This window comes from Ciconia boyciana, chromosome 13 (genome assembly GCF_034638445.1).
Source record: "Ciconia boyciana chromosome 13, ASM3463844v1, whole genome shotgun sequence".
Classification (NCBI taxonomy): Eukaryota; Metazoa; Chordata; class Aves; order Ciconiiformes; family Ciconiidae; genus Ciconia; species Ciconia boyciana.
The window spans coordinates 17,654,552-17,678,371 of NC_132946.1; the positions used below are offsets into that span (position 1 = coordinate 17,654,552).

Below are 23,820 nucleotides of genomic sequence, written 5' to 3' on the forward strand. Positions count from 1 at the left end.
CTGTGCCATTAACCACAAGGAAACCAAGCCCTGAGTTTCAGTCAATTGGCATTTGTCACTTTGCACCAACCTCGGATGTGCCACAAGGGCAGCACGCCCTCTGAAAAACACATAGTATATTGGTTTCTCTAATAGCATCTTATGTGAAATAAAGATTACAAAAGTAACAGCAATTTACTTACCGCTCATCACAAAAAATGTTTTTGTACCGCTGCAAATACTTCATTGCATATATTTTAATTATGTAAATACTACTCAAAGGCTGATCTATCTAGAGTTCAACATCTTTAAATAATTTAAGAATGGGTTTTCAGATAACTTAGTGTTAGCTTTTCTGGTTTTTTTAGTGCAGTGGTTTTATGGGGATGCTCTGTCAGAAATAAAAGATGATTTGCAATGTATGCTAGCAAAAGAAAAAAAAGAACCAGGTTGTTTCTGAATTACACTAAACATTTTTGCAAATTTTATGCAAGTACCTTGACATATCCATGGGCTTTCTATATTCTTAACACAGACCTGCACAATTCAATCCACATTCCACAGCTGCTCTTTACAAGAAATATGATTCAGGTTTCTCTAGTGTCAGTTCAGCCTGAAACTCAACTGCCAGCTGTCCAGAATTCCTGCAACTTCTGCTGCAGAGCAATGAACTGTTAATTTGCAACCCCTCTTACCGAATTAGCAGGAGATAAGGTCAAAGGATCCGGACAATAAGAGAACTGCATCAATTACAAAGGTACGCAAAGGTAAGGGTGCTTACAGGAGCAGAATGGATGCTGACTTTTATCAGTTAATGGTAACAAATTTATCACCAGATTCCAGCCTATGCCATTAGAAGAGCCTCATTAAGTGTTTTGCAGCTCTCAGGGGCAAAGCGTAATGAGAGTTAGAGAACCTTCCCTTTTCCTTGCAGGAGGCACTGACCCAGTGCTACCCCTCTGTGTAGGGAAGCAATGAATCCGTTCAAACGAAGCTCACTCCACCACTTTCAAGATTCAGCCAGAGAGTCTTAGGATACTTGGAGACAGCAGGCCAGCCTGCCCACCCTCCGCTGAGCGGAGCTGCAAGGGGAAGAAGCTAATCCCTTCGTCTCCAGAACCCGTTGCACGAGCAAGACCAAGTCAGAACAGGGTCTACGTTGACAGTCCTGTGAGCAGGCACAATATATTTGCTGGGCTGAAGGCCCAGACAACAAAGTCCTAATTTTTTTGACAAACTGAAGATGGAAGAAAACTTAGGATAAAAGCGCTTTGCTTTGTGTGGGGGGCATTACTCAAAAATGCAACTGGAATAAGGAAGTATTTTTTCCTTCCAAAACCTACTTTAGAAAGATGTTTCTGATGGTGAAGAAAAGCCCTTCTTTAATCTGCCTTGTGTCTCTCTCATTAACCAGGCACATCGTATCTTAGGAGGAGGGATGTAGCATGCAGAATCTCCAAACACAGGTGAAACAGGTCTAAGTGCTCATGCTTGAGCACCTAACACAGGTCTAAGTGCTCATGCTTGTAGCACTTTACACCATTTCCCCACAATACACACAATGCTCACAGTATCACTAACCGCCAGACCAAGGTTGTAGGGCTCTCGGGAATCCTCTATGGCAAAACCTCCATCCCTTATCCTGCTTCCTATTTCTAGTGTGAATTCCACTATTAACCTTTAGGGGGGGTTTGGGCAGGCAAAGCTGTTCAGTGATGGTGCACCGGTTCTGCTGCTGTTTCTTTGTTTCCTCTTGTGCAAAAAATGTATTTTTCTTGTGACTAGGATCCTGGGATTAACGTAACTGTTCTGTAGATACATCCCTAATAGGGCACTATGCCATTTAAGACACCAACCTCTGCATTCTCCGACCAAAGCAAATCTCTTGGTTTTGAATTGTATAAAGGGCATCATTTAACTAATAATGAAAGGAGGAGAGTGGGGTCTGGTCTAAGAGGAAAGCACAGCCTGGTACCTGATCATTATATGTTAGCAAATCGTGGTCTCAGAGAGCTTTACAACATTCAATAAATTAACATTACAGCACCCAGTAATGAAGCCGTGCTCCACGCTTGTGACTGGGGAAACAGCCTCCGAGAGCCAAACGTATTGTCTCAGTTATGCCTCTGCAACTCTGCAGACTTCCACACCGTGTGCAGATAAAGGCAGATGGGAGCTGACAAAGATGACTAGATTTTCCAAGGTTATGGGACAGTCAATAAATGAGCCAGCACTGAAAAACAGGATCCTGGTGCTCTTATCACTAGAATAATTACTAATTATGACAATTAAGTACTTGAATCAAGATGTATTATGGCAATATTTTTAGGTCATTAAAATCACGTGTTCTTAGGTGGCAGTTAAATCACTCACAAAAAGGCAAGGTTCATATTATTTCAGTTGTGTAAAATGGCTAATAGTTTTCCAAGTGAAAATCCACAGATGAGGAGAAAGCAGGTCAGCAAATTTTCATGTTTACTTCATAATGATAATTACTGATAGATGTTCTTCTCCTCTTGAACTTATTTACCCTGGAAACTGTCAGACAGCAGGACCTGGACTTTTTCACTCAAGTAAATCCTTGAAACAATTCCACATTCTTGTAATTTATATTACAAATCCTATGTTGCAGCTAAAACTTCTTCACTTTTTACTGCATTGACATAAGAAGTGAGATCAAAGATGGGCAGAAATGAGTGAATTTCCTTTTTCATGAGCTTGCTCTGAAAATCTCTGCCAGCAAACAAACCGTGAAGCGCAACTTTTATGTCCTTACTCAATGTCAGCTTTCATGAACTCTCCCTCTGATCCTGAGAATTAACTCCCCTTCTATTTTTCCCCACTACTGTATAAAAATGCACATATTGCAATATTAAATTCACAGGGGTAATTAAGGAGGAAGTTCTTGCTGATGCTTGGCTGAAAAGGCGCAAAATCTGGTTTGTTAGCTTTCTGCAAAATCTCAAGAGGTTATTATTCCCTTCTGATCCTCAGCTAGAATTCTAATTATTTAAGACTAAGTTTAGAAAAAAAGAAAAAACCACAAATTTTAATTGCATTCACTTTTTGCAGGTACACAAAAATCAAGCAAATGCAAGCAGGCAAACGTGGACCCCACTTTGAAGATTAGTGACATTAAAGAGCATTTCAAGCTGAGAGTTTTTAATCTGTTATGATTAAAAAGTTTAAAAAGTATGATTAAAAGTTAAAAGTTAAAAGTATGATTAAAAAGTTGAAAGTTATGATCTTATAGACACATCACAAAGAATTAATCCGAACACATAACCGAACTCCATGCCATGCAATGTGGCAGGCTAACTACTGAGGACAGAAATGATATTCCAGTTTTGCAAGGCACACCAGCACATGTGTAATATGAGGCAGCCAAGCAGTCCCACACCTACACACAAGCATTTTGCTGGGTAGAATCCTCTAACTGAGTTTGTTCGCAAACCAACCTTTCATCAGCAATCCCATTGTGCTGGGACAAGTGCTGTGTCCACAGCTAGCCCGTATAGGCTTTGATAGTAGTAAAATGAAGTCTAAAATCTGCTCACTGCAATTGCACAACGTGTTTAGTGGATGACTGTTTCCATCCCTCAGTACTGCAGGTAAAATTTACAAGGCAGAGGAGCATTTCACAGAGGTTAGGTTCACTATTTCACTGCTGTCCTTTTAAAGTTATCATCATTCCACTTTTTCTAATATAGCCTGTTGACTGTCATCTATCCCATGTTCCCTCCGCTTCATGCTTGTAAGTGGATACTTACACATAAAGTAGCCAGTACTTCACAATTTTTCTGCTAATACAAGCAGTGAAGAAATCACACTTACTTCCACTCTTAAGCAGGTGCTGTTCCTCTTCCTTCAGCCTGTTCTGCATGAGACGTAGCATGTTTGCTGCTTCCTGTAAGGGGTGAAAACAACTGAATTAGAAAAGCTGCCACATTGCCCAGTCAAGTAGCTAATTGGATGGTCCTACAACAACAGTTAAGGGCACTCACAGGCAGAATGAGAATAGAAAATTTCAGCACTGAGAATATTTTATGAAAAAAAGGTCTTAATTGAAACATGGGAGCTCCTACTTACTTTGCCCATGAGGGTCAGGATATAAAGCATGTACCCAGGTGAAACAGTGCACTGAAAATCAACCATACATTCCCACTGGCTGAAACCTCACTTACCACATTGAAAATGAGTTCACTTGTCTTCATCCCACAGAAAACTACTGCCGTTACTGAATGAAAGGCGCTTTCTTTGGAAAGCAGCCTTTGGTAGTTGTTTTCAACCAATACTCCATTGAACAGAAGTGGTTTGTGAAATGACTGCAGCTTCATAATACACAAACCAAACCAGAATAAATTCACACATTTCCACGCATGCAAACAAAGTGGGAGCAAAAAGCCCTATCAATAAACTGGAGAAGTACAGCCATATACTATACTATAGTATTTGGGTGCAAAGGAGAACCATGACAGTAAGACTGCACAAGGTGGTTTGCTGATTTTCTTTTTTGAATATAGCAGGTTGTTAGATAAAAATATGCTGAGAAACACTATTGTAATGACTATTGTATGATAAAGTTATGACAAATGCAGTTCAGAGCAAATGGAAAAAGGTAGGTAGAACAGTGGTTGCTGTGCTGAGGAAGAGAAGCAAATCACAAGTCTCAACCCATTGAAATGAAGGCCAATGATAATAGAAAATGTTGCAAAAAGGCCCACAAGGACTTATAAAACCTAAGTCTTGCACAGTCAACCGAGTAAGAAAAGTGACAGCCCAGAAGGGAAGAAGCAGGCTGATGGTAGCGGGGCAGTGGCGGTGAAGACAGACATTCTCATTCCAGCATAATGGATTGGTAAGAAAACACGGCTGGCTCTGTAGACAGTAACTGATGAGAGTAATTTTAATCTTCTAGGATGCATGCGCTTGCAGAGCATCACAGACCTGGTAGACTAAAGGGACTATTTGATTGCTGAACAACACAAAGCAATTGTAGGAGGTGTTTCACTGAGTTCATGAAGTTCTCCATCCAGTTAGGACTAAAATCTAGCAAAGATACCAAGACACTGAATTTTAGGAAGTAAGGTTCGCTATTCCAACAGCAGCATCAGACAGAAAAATATATTTTTAATGACATCTAGTTTAAGTAATATTAATGGTGACTAGCAAACTAAACTATCAATAGAGTAGGTGGGATATGAATGCAGACAATCAGATTCAGATAGAAACTACAATACTAAACAGGTGCAAACAACTGATAGAAGGATTTAGCCACAAATTTTGCTAGTTTTAGTCTCTTCTACAATTCCAGTCAAGCAAGACAAGTAGATGGGAACGCTAATTAACTGTGGATTGAACTAAGATTTTTCTGAGCCTTTGATTTTCGATGCAAAATATGCATACAATTGAAAAAAATAAAAAGACACCACTTGCTCTGATACGGTCAAATCTGCACATTTACAGTGCATTTGCAGAAAGGAAACATGCACTTAGCTGGAATATCCCTGGGACAGAAGGAAGTAAGAAGAGCATCTGAAAATGGTTGAATGGTGGGCAATCTTTTTACACTTCCAGATGGAAATGTGTATCCATACGTATGGCAATAGTGTGCTAGCTGAGAAAGGAAAATCTCCTCCCACCAACCTCTAGGCAGCAGCAAACCACCAAGTCCCACGCAGCACACAAGGAAGTTGCTGGGAACAGAGGCCTGGGGACTGGCTTGCATGATGCATCACAACTTGGCATAAACATCTGTGTCTTGGGAGTTGAAATTCACACTGAAAAAGCTTGCAGAGAAGATGTTTACAGGTGGTAAGGGGAAGTGATGTAAATCCCCTGTACCTAGTGAGAAACTCAGTTCAGTGCCTCTCTCAAGGCCACAGGGGGAATCCATTCTGATCCAAAAATCTGCTTTGGACAACTATGCAAAGTGTCTGCTGTACGAACTCTCCAGTACTAACAGAGACAGTGGCCCCACAGATGCTAATCTGCTAATGATTGCTTGGGATTGTAGAAACAACACTGCAAAACATACAGAAAATAACAGAAATAACCCAGCAAGCATGACAACTTCCAGGGCTATAAAGCAGAAAGGTCATGATGCAAAATCATTTTGAATGGGACACTCCAGCAGCAACTTGCAACAATATAAACTACTGAAATCCCCAAAGTGATGGATATATATTCTGCAGGGAGAAGCTAATTCCATCTGCAACAATGAAGAAGGAAAAGACACAAGCGTATTTTTATAACTTGTTTCATGTAGGTTCAGAAAATTTTAAATACCCTATTTAGGAAACTGCTGCTCTTTATTAATTCCTTCTATAAGGAACAAATGATAGTGAGGACAGAAGAGTGTGACTGAAGATTAAAGGAAAGGGAAGATGCAAGGATGCTGTGGACGGTGCGGTTATGGTAAGTGGGCCAGTAAAGGTTACCTGCCTCCTCTCAATCCATGCTGTTGACCATGATATAAGTGACCTCCACACAGCAGCAACACATCTGCATGCTGCCTGCAAACCTGCACAGCTCAGTCCCGTTGAGCAGGGTGACTACTGCAATGATCACCATTCTCCATCCCCCTCAGTGTTAACAAAGCCTTTTTAAAGACTGATGAAAGTCAAAATGAATATGGACATGAGGCAAAATTTTCAGAGGTTTCTAGCTACCAGTGTTTCCTTCAGTTTCTGTAGCACATGCCCGTTTCAAGACCTCCCTCTGCACCAGTGGGTCCCAACATTTTCTGACTGAGCCTGACAGTTGCTATCTTCTTTCCCTATGTCTTCCTCCCTATCTGGTTTCTCCCAGTCAGTCATAAGATTTAAAGATAGTCAATGATTTAACAAGTCTTGCCCCTGCCCCAGCAAACATTTACAATATGGCCTCCCCATTGCTATGTCCTTGGGACAAATGGAGTAAGTGAGGGATCAGCCAGCCACCTGAATCTCAACCCCATGGGCTGTTGCAGCCTACACAGTGCATATGGCAAAGAAAATCTACAGGGAGGAAAAAAAGAAAGGACATTTCCCAAATGTCATGGGGACAAATTCATACACTCAGAAAACATTTTTAAAATGTTCATGGACCAGTGAAATACTGGGTACAGATATAACCATTGCCTAATACTCTAATTCCAGGCACAAGTTAAGACAGCGGAAGCTGGCAATCCAAATCCAGCCAAATAAGCAGTCACCATCCCCTGCACCCTGGGCCACTCGCTCCTTCCCTTTTCTCACGCTGCTGGCTCTGGTGCAAGCATTTGTGCAGCGACACAAAAGAAACCTGGTGAAAAATAATCCATCAAAACAAAATTAAGCCAGGCAAATTCTCCACTGCAGTTCAGCATGTGGCTACACAATGCTGAGTGGCACATGCTGAAGTGGCACATGGAGGATGGGGTGTTGCAGTTGTGGGAAAAACAGCAGGGGTAAGAAGACAGGGTACTGTTTGTTTCAGCTTCGGTGCTGGTTTATGGACATAAATACAAGAGAAATGAAGTCTAAGAAAATAGTTTAACCATGCAGATGAGCCACTTCTCCCTCTTTCCTCTAGCCTCTTACTTGTGCTGTTGCCAGCAGCTCAGCTGACCTCGTACCAAGCCAGCCCAGAGTCAACTGGCAGGAAAAACATTGATTTTCTACTGGTTTAGATTTCTGAGTAGTTTGATGTGTGGTCGGTCAAATGCTGCTGTCAGCCCAAGGGAGGCTGCCTGAGACTGTACAACATCCTCCCTTTCAGCAGCAGCCCATCACCACATCAGTTTAGCTGTGCTGCCAGACTACACCCTGCAAAAGCTTACAAAAAACTGCAGCAACAAAAACTGTTTCAAAAGGGCAGCCTCAAACCAGTTGGAACCAGGATAGCATCAGTTAAGTGCTGTTTACAGTCCTTAACAAGTCAGATCTTCAAAGGAGCAGGCAGAAGCAATGGCAGATCATATGTCTAGAAAGTAAACAGAATTTATCACATCGTTTTTTGAAGTCACATACTCACTTAAAAGGATCCACAGAGAAATCTTAGATCTGTTAAATTAGTGAAAGAATTACAGCAGCTTCACTGGTTTAAGATTTTGGGTTTAAAAACACTGACAACTTTTAAACAGCTGAGTCAGTGGCAGCTTCAGCTTCTCTTTCTCCCTGCTGCTTTTAATGACTGCAATCATCAGGCTGCATTTTTGGCCTGACCGGCTTCCACCTTCACTGCAGACACCACTCCTCACAGTTCACATTATCTTAACAGATGTGATTTATATCAGCTCGGTGAAAACAAGACCATGCTAACCAGAGATGTTTTTCTGTTTTAGGCTGGCCACTTCTGTGTGACCCAGGGCTTCTGAAACGTGACAAGGGAGAAAAGCTAAGGGCGTGACAATCATAACGCCATGGGTGCTCCTTCAACACATAATGTCGTACAACAGACTTTAACAGACTAGCACTCCGCACGGGACAACAGTCAGGTTTTCTGCGCAGAGTAGCAGAGTGACAGCTCCCTGAAACCAGAGATGTGGCCTTGACCTTGCAAAGCATCCGCGGGGAAGGGCCTGGGTGCCTCGGGACGCTGCAGGAGCAGGAGCCAACGTTTAAGCGCCCTGTTCAGTCTCTCCAGTGAACAAACAAGACTGAAATGCTGCAGGCAAACACTGCACATATCTTACTCTACAAGCGAATTTTACCCAAACTGAGTGGCAGCATAGGCTGTGGAACCACAGTGTCAAATTAATGCAATTAAAGTGCCAATTAACACAAAAATCAGAGCCAGCCTGCCCCGTCAGAGGGGGCTCCCAGGCCTTTCAGGACACCAGAGATTACTGAGGCTGAAAATCCTGCTTTAGAGGCAGACAGATCTCTGCTGAGATGGAACTTTTCCTCCTCTGTCTCATATATTATGCAGCCTTTCCTAGGTGTAAATCTGTCCTTTAACAAGTAATCAAATCAATCACTTTGCAAACTCAGAGCAGCCAGCCCAGTGAAATGGGCAGCAAGGCAGGACTTTGTTGCTAATGCTTAGACCCACAAAACAACCCCGGCTCCAAGGGACCTTCAGAAGTCCCCAGCCCAACCTCCTGCTCCAAGCAGGATCAGCAATGGGATAAGACCACAGCGCTCAGGGCTCGAGCTAGTTGGGTCTTAAAAACCTCCAAGGAGAGAGACCGATCAACCTGTCTGGGCAACCTGTTCTGATACCTGACTATCCAAACAGTGAAAAAGTTTCCTTACATCATCAAGTCAGAACTATTTTTCATTGCTAGTAATTTGTCCATGTCTTTTAGTGTATAAGAGTTCAGTTCACCTTAGCTTTCCATAGCAGGCACCTTGTGACAGAGAAACAAAGAGACAGAGACACTTGTGTGTCCAGAGGAGGGCAACGAAGCTGGTGAAGGGTCTGGAGCACAAGTCTGATGAGGAGCAACTGAGGGACCCGGGGCTGTTCAGCCTGGAGAAAAGGAGGCTGAGGGGAGACCTTATTGCTCTCTACAACTACCTGAAAGGAGGCTGTAGAGAGGTGGGGGTCGGTCTCTTCTCCCAGGTAACAAGCAACAGGACGAGAGGAAATGGCCTCAAGTTGCGCCAGGGGAGGTTTAGATTGGATATTAGGAAATTTTACTTCACTGAAAGGGTTATCAAGCATTGGAACAGGCTGCCCAGGGAAGTGGTTGAGTCGCCATCCCTGGAAGTATTTAAAAGACATGTAGATGTGGTGCTTGGGGACATGGTTTAGTGGTGGACTTGGTAGTGTTAGGTTAATGGTTGGACTCAGTGATCTTAAAGGTCTTTTCCAACCTGTGCGATTCTGTGATTCTGTGATAATGGTCTACATACAATCAATAGCAACAGGAAATAAAGAATCCTTTTGTTGACATACCTGGACAAAAACAAAGGCTTTTAAAACAAATAAGTTTCACTTAGGTTTACAATCAACTTTGCCCAACGTTACCAGTGTCTTCTACAGCACACTGAATGCACTAAAGACAAATGTGTATTTTTTGTAGAATGGAGTTTGAATGAGTACAACACAGATATTCCATGTCTCAATCCACTTTAATTGGCAAAGCAGATGGCTTTCCATCTCATATCTGACTATGAAAGCCTCTGGAAAACAGCAATAAAACAAAACACATGGCTGTTTGGCAGAATGTTTTAATATAATCTAACCTATTGCTCAACAGACAAGTAAAACATCAACTGTGAGTTCCTACAGCAGGGTGAATGGGAGTCAGCTTTGAAAATCTTTTTACAGAAAGCTATACAAAAGTAGAGCCTGAGAAATGCTTTTTCATTTATTGGCTTTTTATTTAATATGCATTATAATTTCTTGAAGAGAAGGATTATCAAACAGCATGCAATTACAACTACATGCAAACTACACACAACTACGTGCAGGGTCTGGGGTGGGGGGGATTGGTTGGGGTATTTTTTGTTTGATTCAGTGTTTGTCTTAGGGCAAGTGATCCAGGATTTGCATAAGCCACATGATTTCTTGACTCCCAGTCCTTTATGATATACCTAATGCTGCTGAGTATTGTTTTAAACAATAAAATCAAGTTGCTGAAATCATGACATTGAATACAACTCTATGCCCTTGCAGACTGCGAAGCAGCAAGTCTAAAAAGGCTCAAAAACAGAAAGAGCAAAAATGAAAAAATTACGCAGTATTTGATATATTTGATAATTTAAAATATCTCTCTTTTTTTTTTTTTTTTTTAAGTTAACCTCAAAGTTTTGTTGGGAAAGTTGTGGAGAAAACACTACCGGGATTTTGAATACAAAGAACATGTGCCCTGGAGCCAGCTGGCAGACAACACAGCTTCCATTAAGTAGAAAGAAAAGGAAAAGAAATGGGGAAAATAGGAAGGGGATAAGTATGAAAGAACAACAGGACAACAACTGGAGCTTGCTGACTTTTTTTTGTTTGGATGTTAGCATTTCAATTTTTGCCTAAGCCATTTCTTCTGTTCTCAGACATCCTCCCAATCCCCAAAATCTCTCTAGACTTCTCTATGTATAACCTTGTCATCTTAGTAATGGAAAACAATGTTTCCTTCTGGTTTTGTTTTTTTTTTTTTGCTAGTGATTTGCTAGAGAATAGTGGTAATCCTACTGCTCTGTAGTACACTTAAAGTGAACCAATTTGATGATGGATTGAACCGCCTCATCTTCACTTTGCCTATTAATCTCAGCAGCTGCTTCTTGCTTTGTTATAGAACAAAGCAGCTGAGATTAGCTCTTGCTACACGCACACAATGGGATTTGTTTTTCATAATAGAGTGTTGCTGCTCATTCAGCAGGGGTGAGATATAAGGACCAGGAGAAATTGTGCGGTGCCTGAACAGAGAATGTGACAGTACTCTTAATAAGAGGAAGCCTGCTAGGTACAACAGAAAGGTAAGTGAACGCAACATTGAGGTTGCACAGATAAAGTGCATGATAGCATGGGGTGCCAACCTACCCGGAGCTGTTCTTTAAGAATTGAAGATGATGCTCTGTATCATGCTGAACTACTATTACATACCTCACGCTAAATTCATGTCCAGTTTTATGATTTGAATTGGAACATGGCTATAGTTATGCTTGACTAAAAGTGACTGCAATGCTATGGGGTTTTTTAAACTTTTTTATTCTGTTGAGGAATGAAGACTATGAGAGAGACACAAGACCCATCTGAAAAAGTGGGGCAGAAGAATCTTTACCGACAGGCTTGCTAACCTGCAAGGAGGGCTTCAAACTAGGTCTGTCAGGGAACGATGATGGTGAGAGTGCGATGAGAAGTGGGGGCACTGTGAACAGTGCAAGGGCGGCTCTGGTACATTCCTTGTGAAGGCACCACAAGCAGGAGCCCATCTCAAGTGCCTGTGCACAAGTACACACATCACAGGAAACAAAACAGGAGGAATTAGTAGGTGCACAGCTTTGATCCCACCAGGATTACAGAAATATGGTGAGACAGTTTGCATGTTTGGAGGGTTGCACTAGACAGATATACACACTCTAGAAAGGACAGGCTGGGAGATGAGGTGGAGGGGCTGCTCCCTCTGCAAAGCAGCAGCCTGAATGCACTGAACATTGCCTTGTGATAGGTGATGAGCCCTTTGAGAGTTTATGGTTAAGGATCAGAGGACAAACTGCTGACCTACAAAACAACACAGATCACACCGCATAAACTAATATTCATTTTAACCTTGAACTTTTAAATGCGTATTGTTAGCACATTGTCTCACTTCAGTAAAAAAACAAAACCAAAAGTCACAGCTGGCAGTATTACCAGAGGTGTCCTTTGGTTTCCCATCATTTGACTGGGACTTTCATTTTCCTACAAAAGTTACCAAAACTGAAAATTAAAAAATTCCATATCACACGATGTTGCACTCAGCAAATAGCATAGAACCACAGTGAAACTGGCTTACAGCTGCTTATAGCCAGCAGTAAAGCAGGGCCCTGGCCTTCTGGCACAGAGATAAATTTTGCATGTAGAGGTTATTCGTCTTTGACTGATGAAGCATCTCAGTAATTATGAAGTGCTATCACTGTGATACAGCTTTCTGATGAATACAGGAGCGGCAATCTCCCCCACCCCTCAAATATTAAATCAAGTACAGTGCTTTGGAGAATGTGGTCTTAAACAAACAAGCCACTGCTCCAAATACAGAGTTCTGCACCAAAAAAGAAAACGTGAACTTGTTCTAGCAGATTCTTGGGATCCCTCACCAAGGTTCATACTAATAAATACTTAGCTTTTACAGACATTTATACATCTTTACTGTTTTGGCCTGAGGAGCATCTGAAAGCCATCACCACTGTCCATTTAAACTTTTTTTTAGAGGTCATCCTGCCAGTGGATGAGCACACATTGAATGAATTGAAAATCATCAGCCCCTATTATAAGACCATCTGTCTCCTCCTTGTTCTCATTATTCCCATCTCCTCCGTTGCTTTCATGTGCTGAAACAGTCATCATCTCTCATCATTAATAGTCATTTTACAGTTATAATTTCTATTGAAACACATATAAAGCATACTTGAGAGTATTTTATACGCTTAACTGATACTCACCAGAAATTCACCAACTGTTATCATAATACTGGCATCACCGGTGTTGGTGGAAGGGGATGGGGATTAATTTCTGCTGTAGTGTCATTATTTCAAATTATTAATTTGATGCATTGTGCTTCTTCAGAGAATGTTTTTTATCCTGAAACTCTTCTTCTGTCCCAGCTAGCCATTACCTGTCATTGACATATCTATCTGGAATCAAATTCTATTGAAAACCAGCAAGTCTTATGCTACTTTACAACACGACTTCATCTTTCTAGGTTATTCTTATCCCATGTTAAACCCTGCTAAGCTTGCATTTTGCTGCTTCTTGTGGGAGAAGTGTTCACTGAGAGTACTATAATAGATACAGTAGAAGTACTTCAATAAATGGGGCGTAAGAGTATTAGTCATTCAAGCTGACAGAATAGCACTTATCCAAGTGAAACACCAAGTCCCACTTAGTAGGCTCAGCAGAAGGAGACCAAACAGCATTCGTGTTGGTCACTTCACAGTACACAGGCACCACAGGACATAGCATCCTCCCCCAAGAAATTCTGACACACCAACTCCAGTGATCACATTTATCAAAATAAACAATTAGATCTGTTAGAAGTGCGTTTTCATCAACAAGTCACAAAAATACCTCAGAAGTTTCTTGAAAGGTTTACCTTTTCAAGGAAATACATGTTAATTAACTGAACTTCATTCATGCTATCATGAAAATTAGGAAAAAAGCTAAAATGTTTTCTAATGTAAATGGAATGTATCATAAAGGAAAGCTACCAGAGTAAAAAAATCTAGCATGGGCTCTTATGATGACTTGTTTTGGGGAAAAGTCTTTAGGAAGGTAAACTGCTATCAAGGATCTGTGGGAAAGAGGAGCAAGGAACAGGGTGCCCAGCTGAGCCTTTCCATGGGGTCATGTGCGTAGCAGAAGGCAGAGACAGGAAAAGATGCAATTTAAGGCCTAGGATACCTACACCAATGCTATTCTAACCTAGCAGCTCTTAACGATACCACGGTCAGGCTACATGAAGCCAGACAGTGAAGTGTATTCAAAAAACACACTTAAAGTAACAGGATGCAACACAATCCACAGCAAATATTTTAAAATTAGATTGGTTTAACGTTGCTCACATACAGTTCTTCCTAAAGCTTCCATAATTACTTAGCAAGTTCTGACTTCAGGACATCCATCTCAAAGACTGCAATAACCACTTTTCACAGAACAGATACATTGGAGTTGGAAGTGAGCAGCACACTTCATAACCTGAAGCTGAGAGGTGGCATCTTGAGACTTCAGGTTGATCAGTTAATGTTCCTCTTGAATAAGCAGACTGTGCATGAAGGTCTCACCTAGACATTAATACCTTCCCTTTGGGAATTCAAAAGGAAGGGATGAAACAGAAAGAGCAAATTTGCTCAGGGGGACGACTTCCAACTAGGGTGCCATATTCATGCTTTGTATGAACTCTCTTTGCTTCTCTCTACAGCTCTCCTCTCTTATCCTCATACAGTAAATAAGTAATTCTCCCAGTGGCATGTTTCTTGAGCAAGTTTTGATGCAATAGAAAAGCTTTCTGCACATGTTACTCCACTTTTCTGTGCCTATACATTACACGTTTTCCATTAGAACAGTCAAACAGTGAACAGCTTGCCCAAAGAGACTGTGCAGTCTCTGTCCTTGGAGGCTTTCAAGACTGGACTGGATAAAGTCTTGCGCAATATGGTCTGATGCCATAGCTGACCTTGCTTTGAACAGAATTAATCTGTGAATCAGTGACCGAGAAAGCAGGTTTAAAAGTTATTTAGGTATTTTGACTGGTTTTCTATTTAAAAAAAAACCCCAACAAATCCAAACAAACCAAAACTTACCACCTCAAATACTCCTCTCCACTGCTGTACTGTACTTGTTTTGGGCTATATATTAGGATGCATGGCAATTCAAGGAATTTTACATAAGCTCCATGAAAGCTCCCAGAAAGGATACCAGTCCAGCTCTGTATCCCCAACCCTATCCCCTTCATTTTGACTCCAGAACTGGCGGAGCTCATCTTTGGCTCTGATGAGCTTGAGGCTTCAAATCTTCCTTTACTCCATGGCCTTCTCTCCCCTCTCTTTCTGAAGCTCCAATGATTAGGATCCCTTCTTGCATTCACACATGCACCCTATTTTCATTACTCCCTGGGCCAGCCAGTTCTCCCCCACACCTATGTGTGCATTTTGCACAGCATGGATCACTTCTTTTCAGACTGATGTAACTTCTCCCTTGACTATCTCCATTCATTCAGCAATAATGGGAAAGAGGCACCATAAATATGGAGAAGCCTTCATAAAAACGAATTACATGTATACCAAATGCTTCTGCTGAACTGCTTTTCCAACACTGCTCCTAGAGCACACTTCGCTGTGCCACCACCAAGAGCCGTCTCATTATTCACATAAATTGGACCATTTTGAGAGCGAGGAGTTGCGCGCTGTCATGATTCACCAAAACAAGTACCAGCATAAATGCCTTTTTCAGTTTGTTAAAGCAGCATAGGGAACCTGCCTACATGTACATCTAGCATGTTTACGCTAGGTTAAGGTTTTCCTTTCAGACTCAGCAAGATCCAGATCCATAAAGCTGGCTGGAGGCTTGAAGTCAAAGGCCCCAAGAGGATTAAGAAATACTCCTGAACCATCCAGGAACCACAGGTCAGAGCCAAGGGAGCAGAACATCAGAGGGAACACAGCACTGAGCACACCGCTGAGGATTTATGTGACTGTCTATGACGGGGCATAGCTCAAGAACATTGTGAAGAGACGGAAGACAAAAGGATTGGTAAGGCTCCGTCACAGATTGCAGCATGAGACTAGTCAAGATCATAGGCCTTTAAATCACCCCCAGAACTAAGAAAAAAAGAAGAGGGGAGAAAAAAAAAAAGACCCAGACTAACATTTTCTGCCCAGAATTTTCCAGTTAAAATGCTTTCATGCAAGTCAGCACTAACACTCAGGAATTCACTACTGCCTAAAATAACGTGACAGAGGATGGACTTCATCCTGTGAATCAAATGTATTCATCATTAGAAATAATGCAAGTTTACCATAACAACTCCTCTCCATTTTTCCTATCCGCTTTTGTGGAAGATATGAATTATAATGACTCAATAACAGCTCATTGAGCATTCCCTTCATGTACTACATTTTTATTGTACCAAGCTTACAAGCGATATTGGTTTAATGTGTGATTTATTTGAATTAGTGTACAATTCTGTAACGTAAACCTGAGGTCAGTTTGCAGTGTCTGAAGAAATTATCATCCAAATTAACATTGATTGGAAGTTAGTAGTCACAGCTGTGTCTTGTTCACCACCATAAAGCAGTCACTGTCACATCATTGCTAGAATCTAACTTGAGAATTATCCTCTCCCTGTGTCACAGGCAGCACAAACCCTTAAGTGTTTGAAGGGAAATCAGGATTATTCGCTCTTTTCAAGGACAGTGTTTATTATATTAAAGAGTAGTTGTTCTTGGTGAACTTGATGGTTCCAGGAATTGATAATGGAATCTGCTGCCCTCCATCTTGAGATCAATTAGCTCCAATACAGCCCATGTTTCTTATAGCAGAGAACCTCTTCTACAGGTGAGACACACACTCTTCAGTTTATTTATTTCCCACCAGTCAAGTCCCAAGAGGCAGCACCAGCAAGCCTTTCTCTAACCGTCTTGTTAGAGCCCTAGCACAGGAATTAAGAGACCTGTTTTTTATGATTTCTCCAGCTTGAAAACATTTGCACTCCTAGTTCCTGTTCACCAGGACAGTGCTCTAGCTACTACCTTAGAAGACCGGGATAAAACTATTTTTAAGTATCTCATTGTGGTGGGTTAGAGAAGAAGAAAGTAAAGATGACTAAAGATGCAGACAAATCTCTCTCTTAAAAGGGAATGCCAAGCACTGTTTCTACGACTGTTCACACGCATCAGGCTATGATTCTTTAATACAAAACAAGTAGGTAATACTAACTGGGCAACCAATGATCTACAACGACATCAGGTTTCACCTTAAACATCCTTCTTCTCTAGTTTCAATAATTCTGTGTTCTTCTCCACATAATCACCCAGCTTAAGTAGTAGGGACACAGGATAGCTTCATTACAGATTTAGAAACAGGAGCTGTTGGTTTAAAAATCCTTGTGGTTGAGGAGGAACTGAGATGTAGGATGCACTATATGAACTCCTTGTTTCCTGTTAGAAGATGGCCACCACCAGGTATTTAAAGTGAATGCAGCACTGCCAAAGTGAGTTAGACCCTGCTTAACAGGCTCTGATCAAGTCAGGTTTCTAATCAGTCCTCTCAAAGATGCAACAAAGCTTGAGTCGGAGACAGGCATATAGCTCTCCAGGCCAACAAATTTTTAAAAAGCAGGCTCTCAGAGAGTCTAGAGGCCTAAAATGGAGGTTCCCATTGATTTCAGGACTACATTGTGCTCAAGATAAGCCCAAATGAGAATGTAAATGGAACTCTAGCAAAGCAAATATGACCCGTAGTCCCTGGGCAGAAAGCTGTACTGTTTGCCCTAGGATTTCTTACCTTCCCTTAGTCCTGATGTTTGACCCTGCTGCAATGCTTCTGAAATGGTATGGCTCACAAGTTGGCCCACTGGTATCTCAATCTCAGAATCATCCTCAAAGAATCCTGACAGTATTCTGGAGCCCTCAGAAAAGGCAATGACTGTGCAAGGTGCAGTAATTCACACTGCCAGCCCGTGCGCTAGGTGGGTGTTAGACAAGGGTTCTGCCAGAACACCTATCCTATCATACGTACATAGTGTTTAATTTTCATATGTTTCACAGAATTGAACTAGGAATTGTTTCTACACAGCTAGAAAACCGAGAATTATTTTACTATTTAACATTTTAAAAAAAAATCAAACCTTACAGTTTTTCACATTATGGGATTATGCATGCTTGTGCAAATCAAAATGCTAGTCTCATAGCTACTTTTCTCTGCTGCTAAGTACCTTGTGCAGTAGCAGAGCATAAACCTCCCAAATTTCACATAACTCCTTTTAACATTACCTACTTACGTCATTTGGTGCAAATCACTTGCAAAACACCAGTCCCAAAATAAGAGTTATTTTAACTTTTTTTTCTTTCAACCAATTCCTTAGTTTTTAATCACTTAATAAAAGGTTTCTCATAACGATTTTTATGTGTTGATCTCTGAGGGAAAAAAACCCCAACTGATCTACTTGATCAATGTTTCTTCAAGTGATCTGATTGTTTCCTACTTTAAGTGAATTTCAAGCTAGATTTCTGTCACATAACTCACACATCTAAAGTACCTGTGAATATTCAAGGAAAGGCAGAAAGACTGTAATAAGAACAATCCACTTATTCTATCTTCTTACCAAATAAAACTGGACAAAGAGAATACTTAAACCCTAAAAGGCAGTACATTCAGAATGCACTAAGAAGACGGTGCTTCCATGCAATGTTTCTTCTGGAGTGGAGTCACTGCAGAAGAAATTCAGCGAGACAACCTAAGAACTGAAAGTATTAGAAATCAGATAGTGTCTGATTTCTATTCGTGAAAATCATTCATGGATTTCCAAGCTACACTATCAATGAGAGCCATTACATCTCATACTTCACAGAAGCAATTGCTGGCACGACAGAGAAATGCACTCTTAGTACACTGCTAAACTTAGTAGATACTCTCCCTGCGTTCCTTCCCCAGCGGCAGAGTATTTCATATATAACAGAATTAGCATAGTTTTACAACAGCAGCAAGAATGAACTAGACTGAGTAGCCTATGCAGGGGGTTCATATCCAAGCATAGCACCAAGCCCTGATGCACAAGGAACCTCTTTACCTCTTCTGCTAAGGAGTTCATGGGCTGCTGAAGGCAGAATATGAATGTTTCCATTGGTCAGAAAAACTTACAAGTGACAATTAGAGTTTTAATCAATTCTTGTTTGAGCTCTAGGTCTGTGAAAAAATAAATTCTAGAGTCTGTCAGACATGAAGAGCTTGAAGCTGCGAGTCAAATGACCCCAAATCTGGGATCCCAAGGCAAGCTTGTTCACCCATCTGGCACATCAGATGTCAAGACAAATACGTAGATCTTTGAGATCAGCTCAATTGATCTCAATTCTTTTCATTTCCCAAAAAGTCTTCCTATAGCTTTTAATGAGAGACAGTACCAATAAAGCACCAGGAGCAGGTATGCACACTTAAATGCACTTCAGGCCATTTAGAGGTACCTTTGAGAGTCTAGATCTAGTTGCCACGGTATTGGTAGGGGATTGCAGATTTTCGTTTCAGTGGAATGAATGCACACAGCAACACTTCCATCTTTTCTAACATGCCCTTCACATGCCCTTACACCTTTTCTCTAGCTCCATCTTCTCCTTTTGTGTGACCATCATTTCTCAGGCCAGCAATTTCCTCTGTCCTTTTCTCCTATGCTCCATTGCCCTCACTCTCTCCCTGTTCATTCCTTTCCTCCTCCTCTATTTTTTTTCCCCACACTTCTCCATTATGGGATTTGCATGTCTCAGTGCACCAATACTGTCATACTTGTACACCAGACTAAATGCCAAAATAGAAGCAATCAACAATTAAGATGCCTGTGCTTACTTTTACATCTGATATTCAATATAATTCTGTAACACTGGACCAGGAGTGCTCTCCTGGTACCTATAAAAATGTTACCAAACAGTCATAATTCAAATGTACATTAGCTAGAAGATTAAAGAGTGTAACCAACCGCTTTTCATATTAACCTTCTGTCTGGCTATTTCAGTAAGCAGACATCGCAATGGGAATGTCTAGATTTAATATTTCAAATGGGATAGCTCAATGCGAAAAGATATGAAAAGCCACAGAACCAAGGAGTATCTCAGAGTGCAGCAGAACTCAGATATCCCTATTATGTGCATATTCAGAATAAAGCATCTGCTTCAGGTATGGATAAATCAGGTATCTGATTAAAAAAACATTAGTTTAATGAAGAGGGGATTTTATTTGGGGAGGGTGGGTTGCAAAGGGAAAGTCACAGTACAGTCTGTTTATTTGGCTTTTCCCTGCTTAATCATGATGGACTGCTTACTGATAGTAATATCATAATGATGAAAAGAAAAATGGTTTAAGCAATCCCAAACCAAAGATAATGACTGAGTGGCTTAGAACATCCTCTTTCACATGCCCACCACTTCATGGTATTCCTTAGTCGAGATTTCACAGCACCAGCATAAAAGCAGCCTTAAAATACCTTAGGAGAAAGTAGCTGAAGATGAAGGTACTTCAGGGATGTCCTCTGAGAAGCACAAGAGAGAATAAGCATATTCTGCCTAAAGAAAAGGCAAATACTAAAGGATATCACCACGTTATTCTGGCATTACACAAGCTAGTTTCAAAAACACCTTTTTAACTGTATTAGTCTGTGTTGTCCTGTAAAAGAGAGGCATTCATTTATAGTCCATAGAAAATTTCAGCCCCTAAATCTGAACACCCCTGAAACTTTGATTTTTAGAGCAGCCAAAGTTCTAATAGCTTTCATGTCTAAACATTAGAAACAATTTCATCTTAAAACCAGGATAAAAATTAATGAAGTGTGCTGAATCTTTTTACAAAGTAGAAAAATAAGAACAAATCTTTGAGGAGACATGGCACATAAATCCCTGCTTCTGCACAGAAATGCAAGAAGGTGGATTAATTCCACGAGCAGCACAAGAGAACAGAAACAGAATAAAAGAGGTGGCTGAAAATGAAAAAAGGCTAAGGAAACTGCAAAGACAAAAGACCCTTCTTTAAATTCCTCGGATCCAACAATAAGTCGTGCATGACAGTTTGTCAATAAGTGTGAGAAACTCAAAGGAAGAGTCATGTGAGGACTTCTGACATCTCCACAAATGAGAGTTGTTAACAGACAAAGAATTTCATGTTTTTCATACATTTCAAAGGCCTTCCACATCAAACGCGCAGGTGCTCTGCAGATGGTAATTTCATCATCAATTAACTGTTCTGTTCTGGTAATTCATTTGGTTCAGACTCAACACCATGCCTTTAAGTTCCTTTTAACACAGAGAGAGATTTCTCAGTCCAGTGCCTGGCAGGAGACTCCTGACGATTGCTCTCCAACCACCGCTCCCTGTTATTATGGACACCGGGAGGCAAAAGGAACAGGAAGCTCAAGACAACAACAGGAGCAACAGAGTGCTCCTCTCCATGCAACTGTACACCTACCACATGGAAGAAGAAACCAAAAAAATCCACACAAACCACCAGCACTGCAGTCTGGAAAGGCTGGAGTGCTTCAACTGCTCAATGTCACTTAATTAAAATTGTGTGCTTGGGTACAACCTTTAATCACTTTTCTAATTAGGAAATGCACTCTGGCCCAGGTCATTAGCTGTGCAACGTCAGCAGGGTACCAAAACAGCTTTGAGTCTAAGTGGACTAGAGATTAGTCTCGTTATTCAGCAACGGTCTCTCAATCAGAACAAAAATTCCCCCTCAAAACATGCACCTAGTCAAGGGCAAGGGGTCCAGGAATCAGTCCTCAGTACTGAACAGCACACGGAGTGCTGGATTAATCTAATTACATTGCTGTTGTTTTTTTCGGCAAGCTATTTAACAAAATACACAGCAATGATAAAAGAATTGACTCTCACTTCTACTACAGAAGATAATTAAGATTTGTTTGGTGCAACAAAAGACAAATCAGGGTTGAAAAAAATCAACATAATTTTCAGAGTTTTCTGACAGTTGGAGAGAGTGTGTATTAAAATGGATTAAATGTAATTATCCTTGTTACTTTTTCCTCTGTTGATTCTGAAAATGACATGAGATGATAAACTTTAGGACAACATGCAGCGTCATTTTGGAGCAAACTGCTTTTTTTTCAAGCGTGTAATAAACGACCCACAGTTTTGCTTCACCAACAAGTAGCTAAAGGTGATGAAGCACCACATGAAAAGCAGATCAAGACTGACAGAAGCAGCAAGAGAAATACCCTGGCATTCCAGGTTGGCAAGAGACTAATCTGAAATGGATTAAACAGTGCACCATCTTTTTAAAATAAAAAAGTCCCCCCACTGGTTTGGAAATAGGAGTGCACCAGCAAGTCTCTTGGTTTAGCTGGGACCCAGATTCTTTGTCCTCTTTCAGTTACCGAGTCCTGAAGCCTGATTTTGAGCACTGACATCTCATAATGATTTCAAATAATAGTTTGGACTCTCCAGCACTCCTGAAAATCTGGCTGTAAAAGAGACACGTGCATAGCCTCCTCTTCTACCAAAGCAACAGCTTCCACAAGAAAGCAGTTGTGGCTACTTGAGTCACTGTATTGTGGCCCACAAAGAGATGGTTCGAGTCTCATCCTTTAAACATTCTAAGTATTTTTAGAGACTCCAATTTTCTGTTCTTGATCCCCATGCTCCTGTCTCCAGTTCTGAAGAACAACTGTCAAATGCACCTTTTTTCCCCCTTTTTATTTTTGGTCTTCCCAAACATTCTCTAGTGAAAAGATTTAAGAGAATAATATACAGGAAGTGAAATGAAATGCTCTCAGGGTACTTTCAGGGTTAAGCTCAAGCTATAGAACTAGACTTGACAGGCAAACTTCATGCCAGTTTAAGCTAACACAATGTATTTAACAGATATAGGGTTCAGCACAAGTAACTTGATCACTTGAGGTCATCATTAGAGACACCCAAGTACAGACCACCAGACACGGCAAGAACGCATTCCAAATGAAGAAGACCTGATGCCATTTTGCTTTTAGCATAAAACACATCTTAAAGATGTTTCCAGTTCTGAAGCCTGCTAATGCATACTGCATATAACAAAGTGTGCAGAGAAAAACCACATCGTTTTGTCACAAGATTTTATACTCTTTAATTCTGCACAATGCTGAAGCATTGTTACCTGCTTATCCTAGTAAATGAAAAGCCAAAACAATATGGGTAGATTTCCGAGTGTCTCACAGAAAGAAGGAGAAAATGGAAAATCAAGAGTGCTCTCCATATTCTAAGCACGGGCACAGCCCTGAATGACAAAGGCTTTTTCTTCGTCTTATTATCTTTTAACAAAAATCCCCTGAAGAGCTGTACGCCAACTCATTACTAACTTCTGTGCATGAATTTATAAACACTTTCAGGTAGCTCAGTTCAAAACATTTCTACTTTTGGTGTTAAGTCTCAATGGCATTTGAACAGAAGGGAAAAAAAATAAATCAGATTTTAGGCTTCATTTCAAGGTTATGATTTAATTGAGGACTTTTTTTTTTTTTGGTCAAAGATGTGGGGAAGAACTAGAACATTGTAAAACAAGACACATGAAAATACCAAGCTGACTACAGATTAGAAATACATGAAATGACATCTACAGAGACAGTGCTTATAAAAAGGGAGGTTAATGGGAAATTGGTTCACAATGATTAACAAGTTGTAAAATGCCCATGTTATCTTTTAAAAGGCAGGTTATTTTATCCCTCAAGCAAATAATGCAGCAAAATATTTGAGCCTTCTCAACAGAATACAGCATGCCTTTTCCTGTGTCCAAAAGGTGATGGAAATTACCATATTTTCTCCAGACTGCAGAACAGCCTGAAGCCTGGTTATGAAGCCCCCTGTACATTGTACTGTGCAGCTTAGACACACAGGAACAGAGTGCAGGCGATCATCAAAGGGGAGGCTTCTCGGCGCAATCAGTTCTATAGAATGACAAGGCTTTCTAAGAAGATATCTCACAGATGCAAGAGACACAGATTATAGGAGAAGGGGGACTATAAAGTTACTGAGCCTTATTTGCAGCCTA

General features: G+C 40.8%; 1 protein-coding gene across 5 annotated transcripts in view; it reads right to left on the reverse strand.

The window, feature by feature from the left end:
• Window positions 1–23,820, reverse strand: part of CLUAP1 (clusterin associated protein 1) — a 74,935-nt gene that overhangs the window by 23,045 nt on the left and 28,070 nt on the right. For all 5 annotated transcript variants that reach the window (XR_012045058.1, XR_012045056.1, XR_012045057.1 and 2 more), the window contains exon 9: window positions 3,814–3,886. Coding sequence is in view for 1 of the 5 variants with exons in the window: in XM_072878673.1 (XP_072734774.1) it covers window positions 3,814–3,886 (73 nt within the window). In the remaining 4 variants the exon portion in view is untranslated. The remainder of the gene's footprint in view (window positions 1–3,813; window positions 3,887–23,820) is intronic.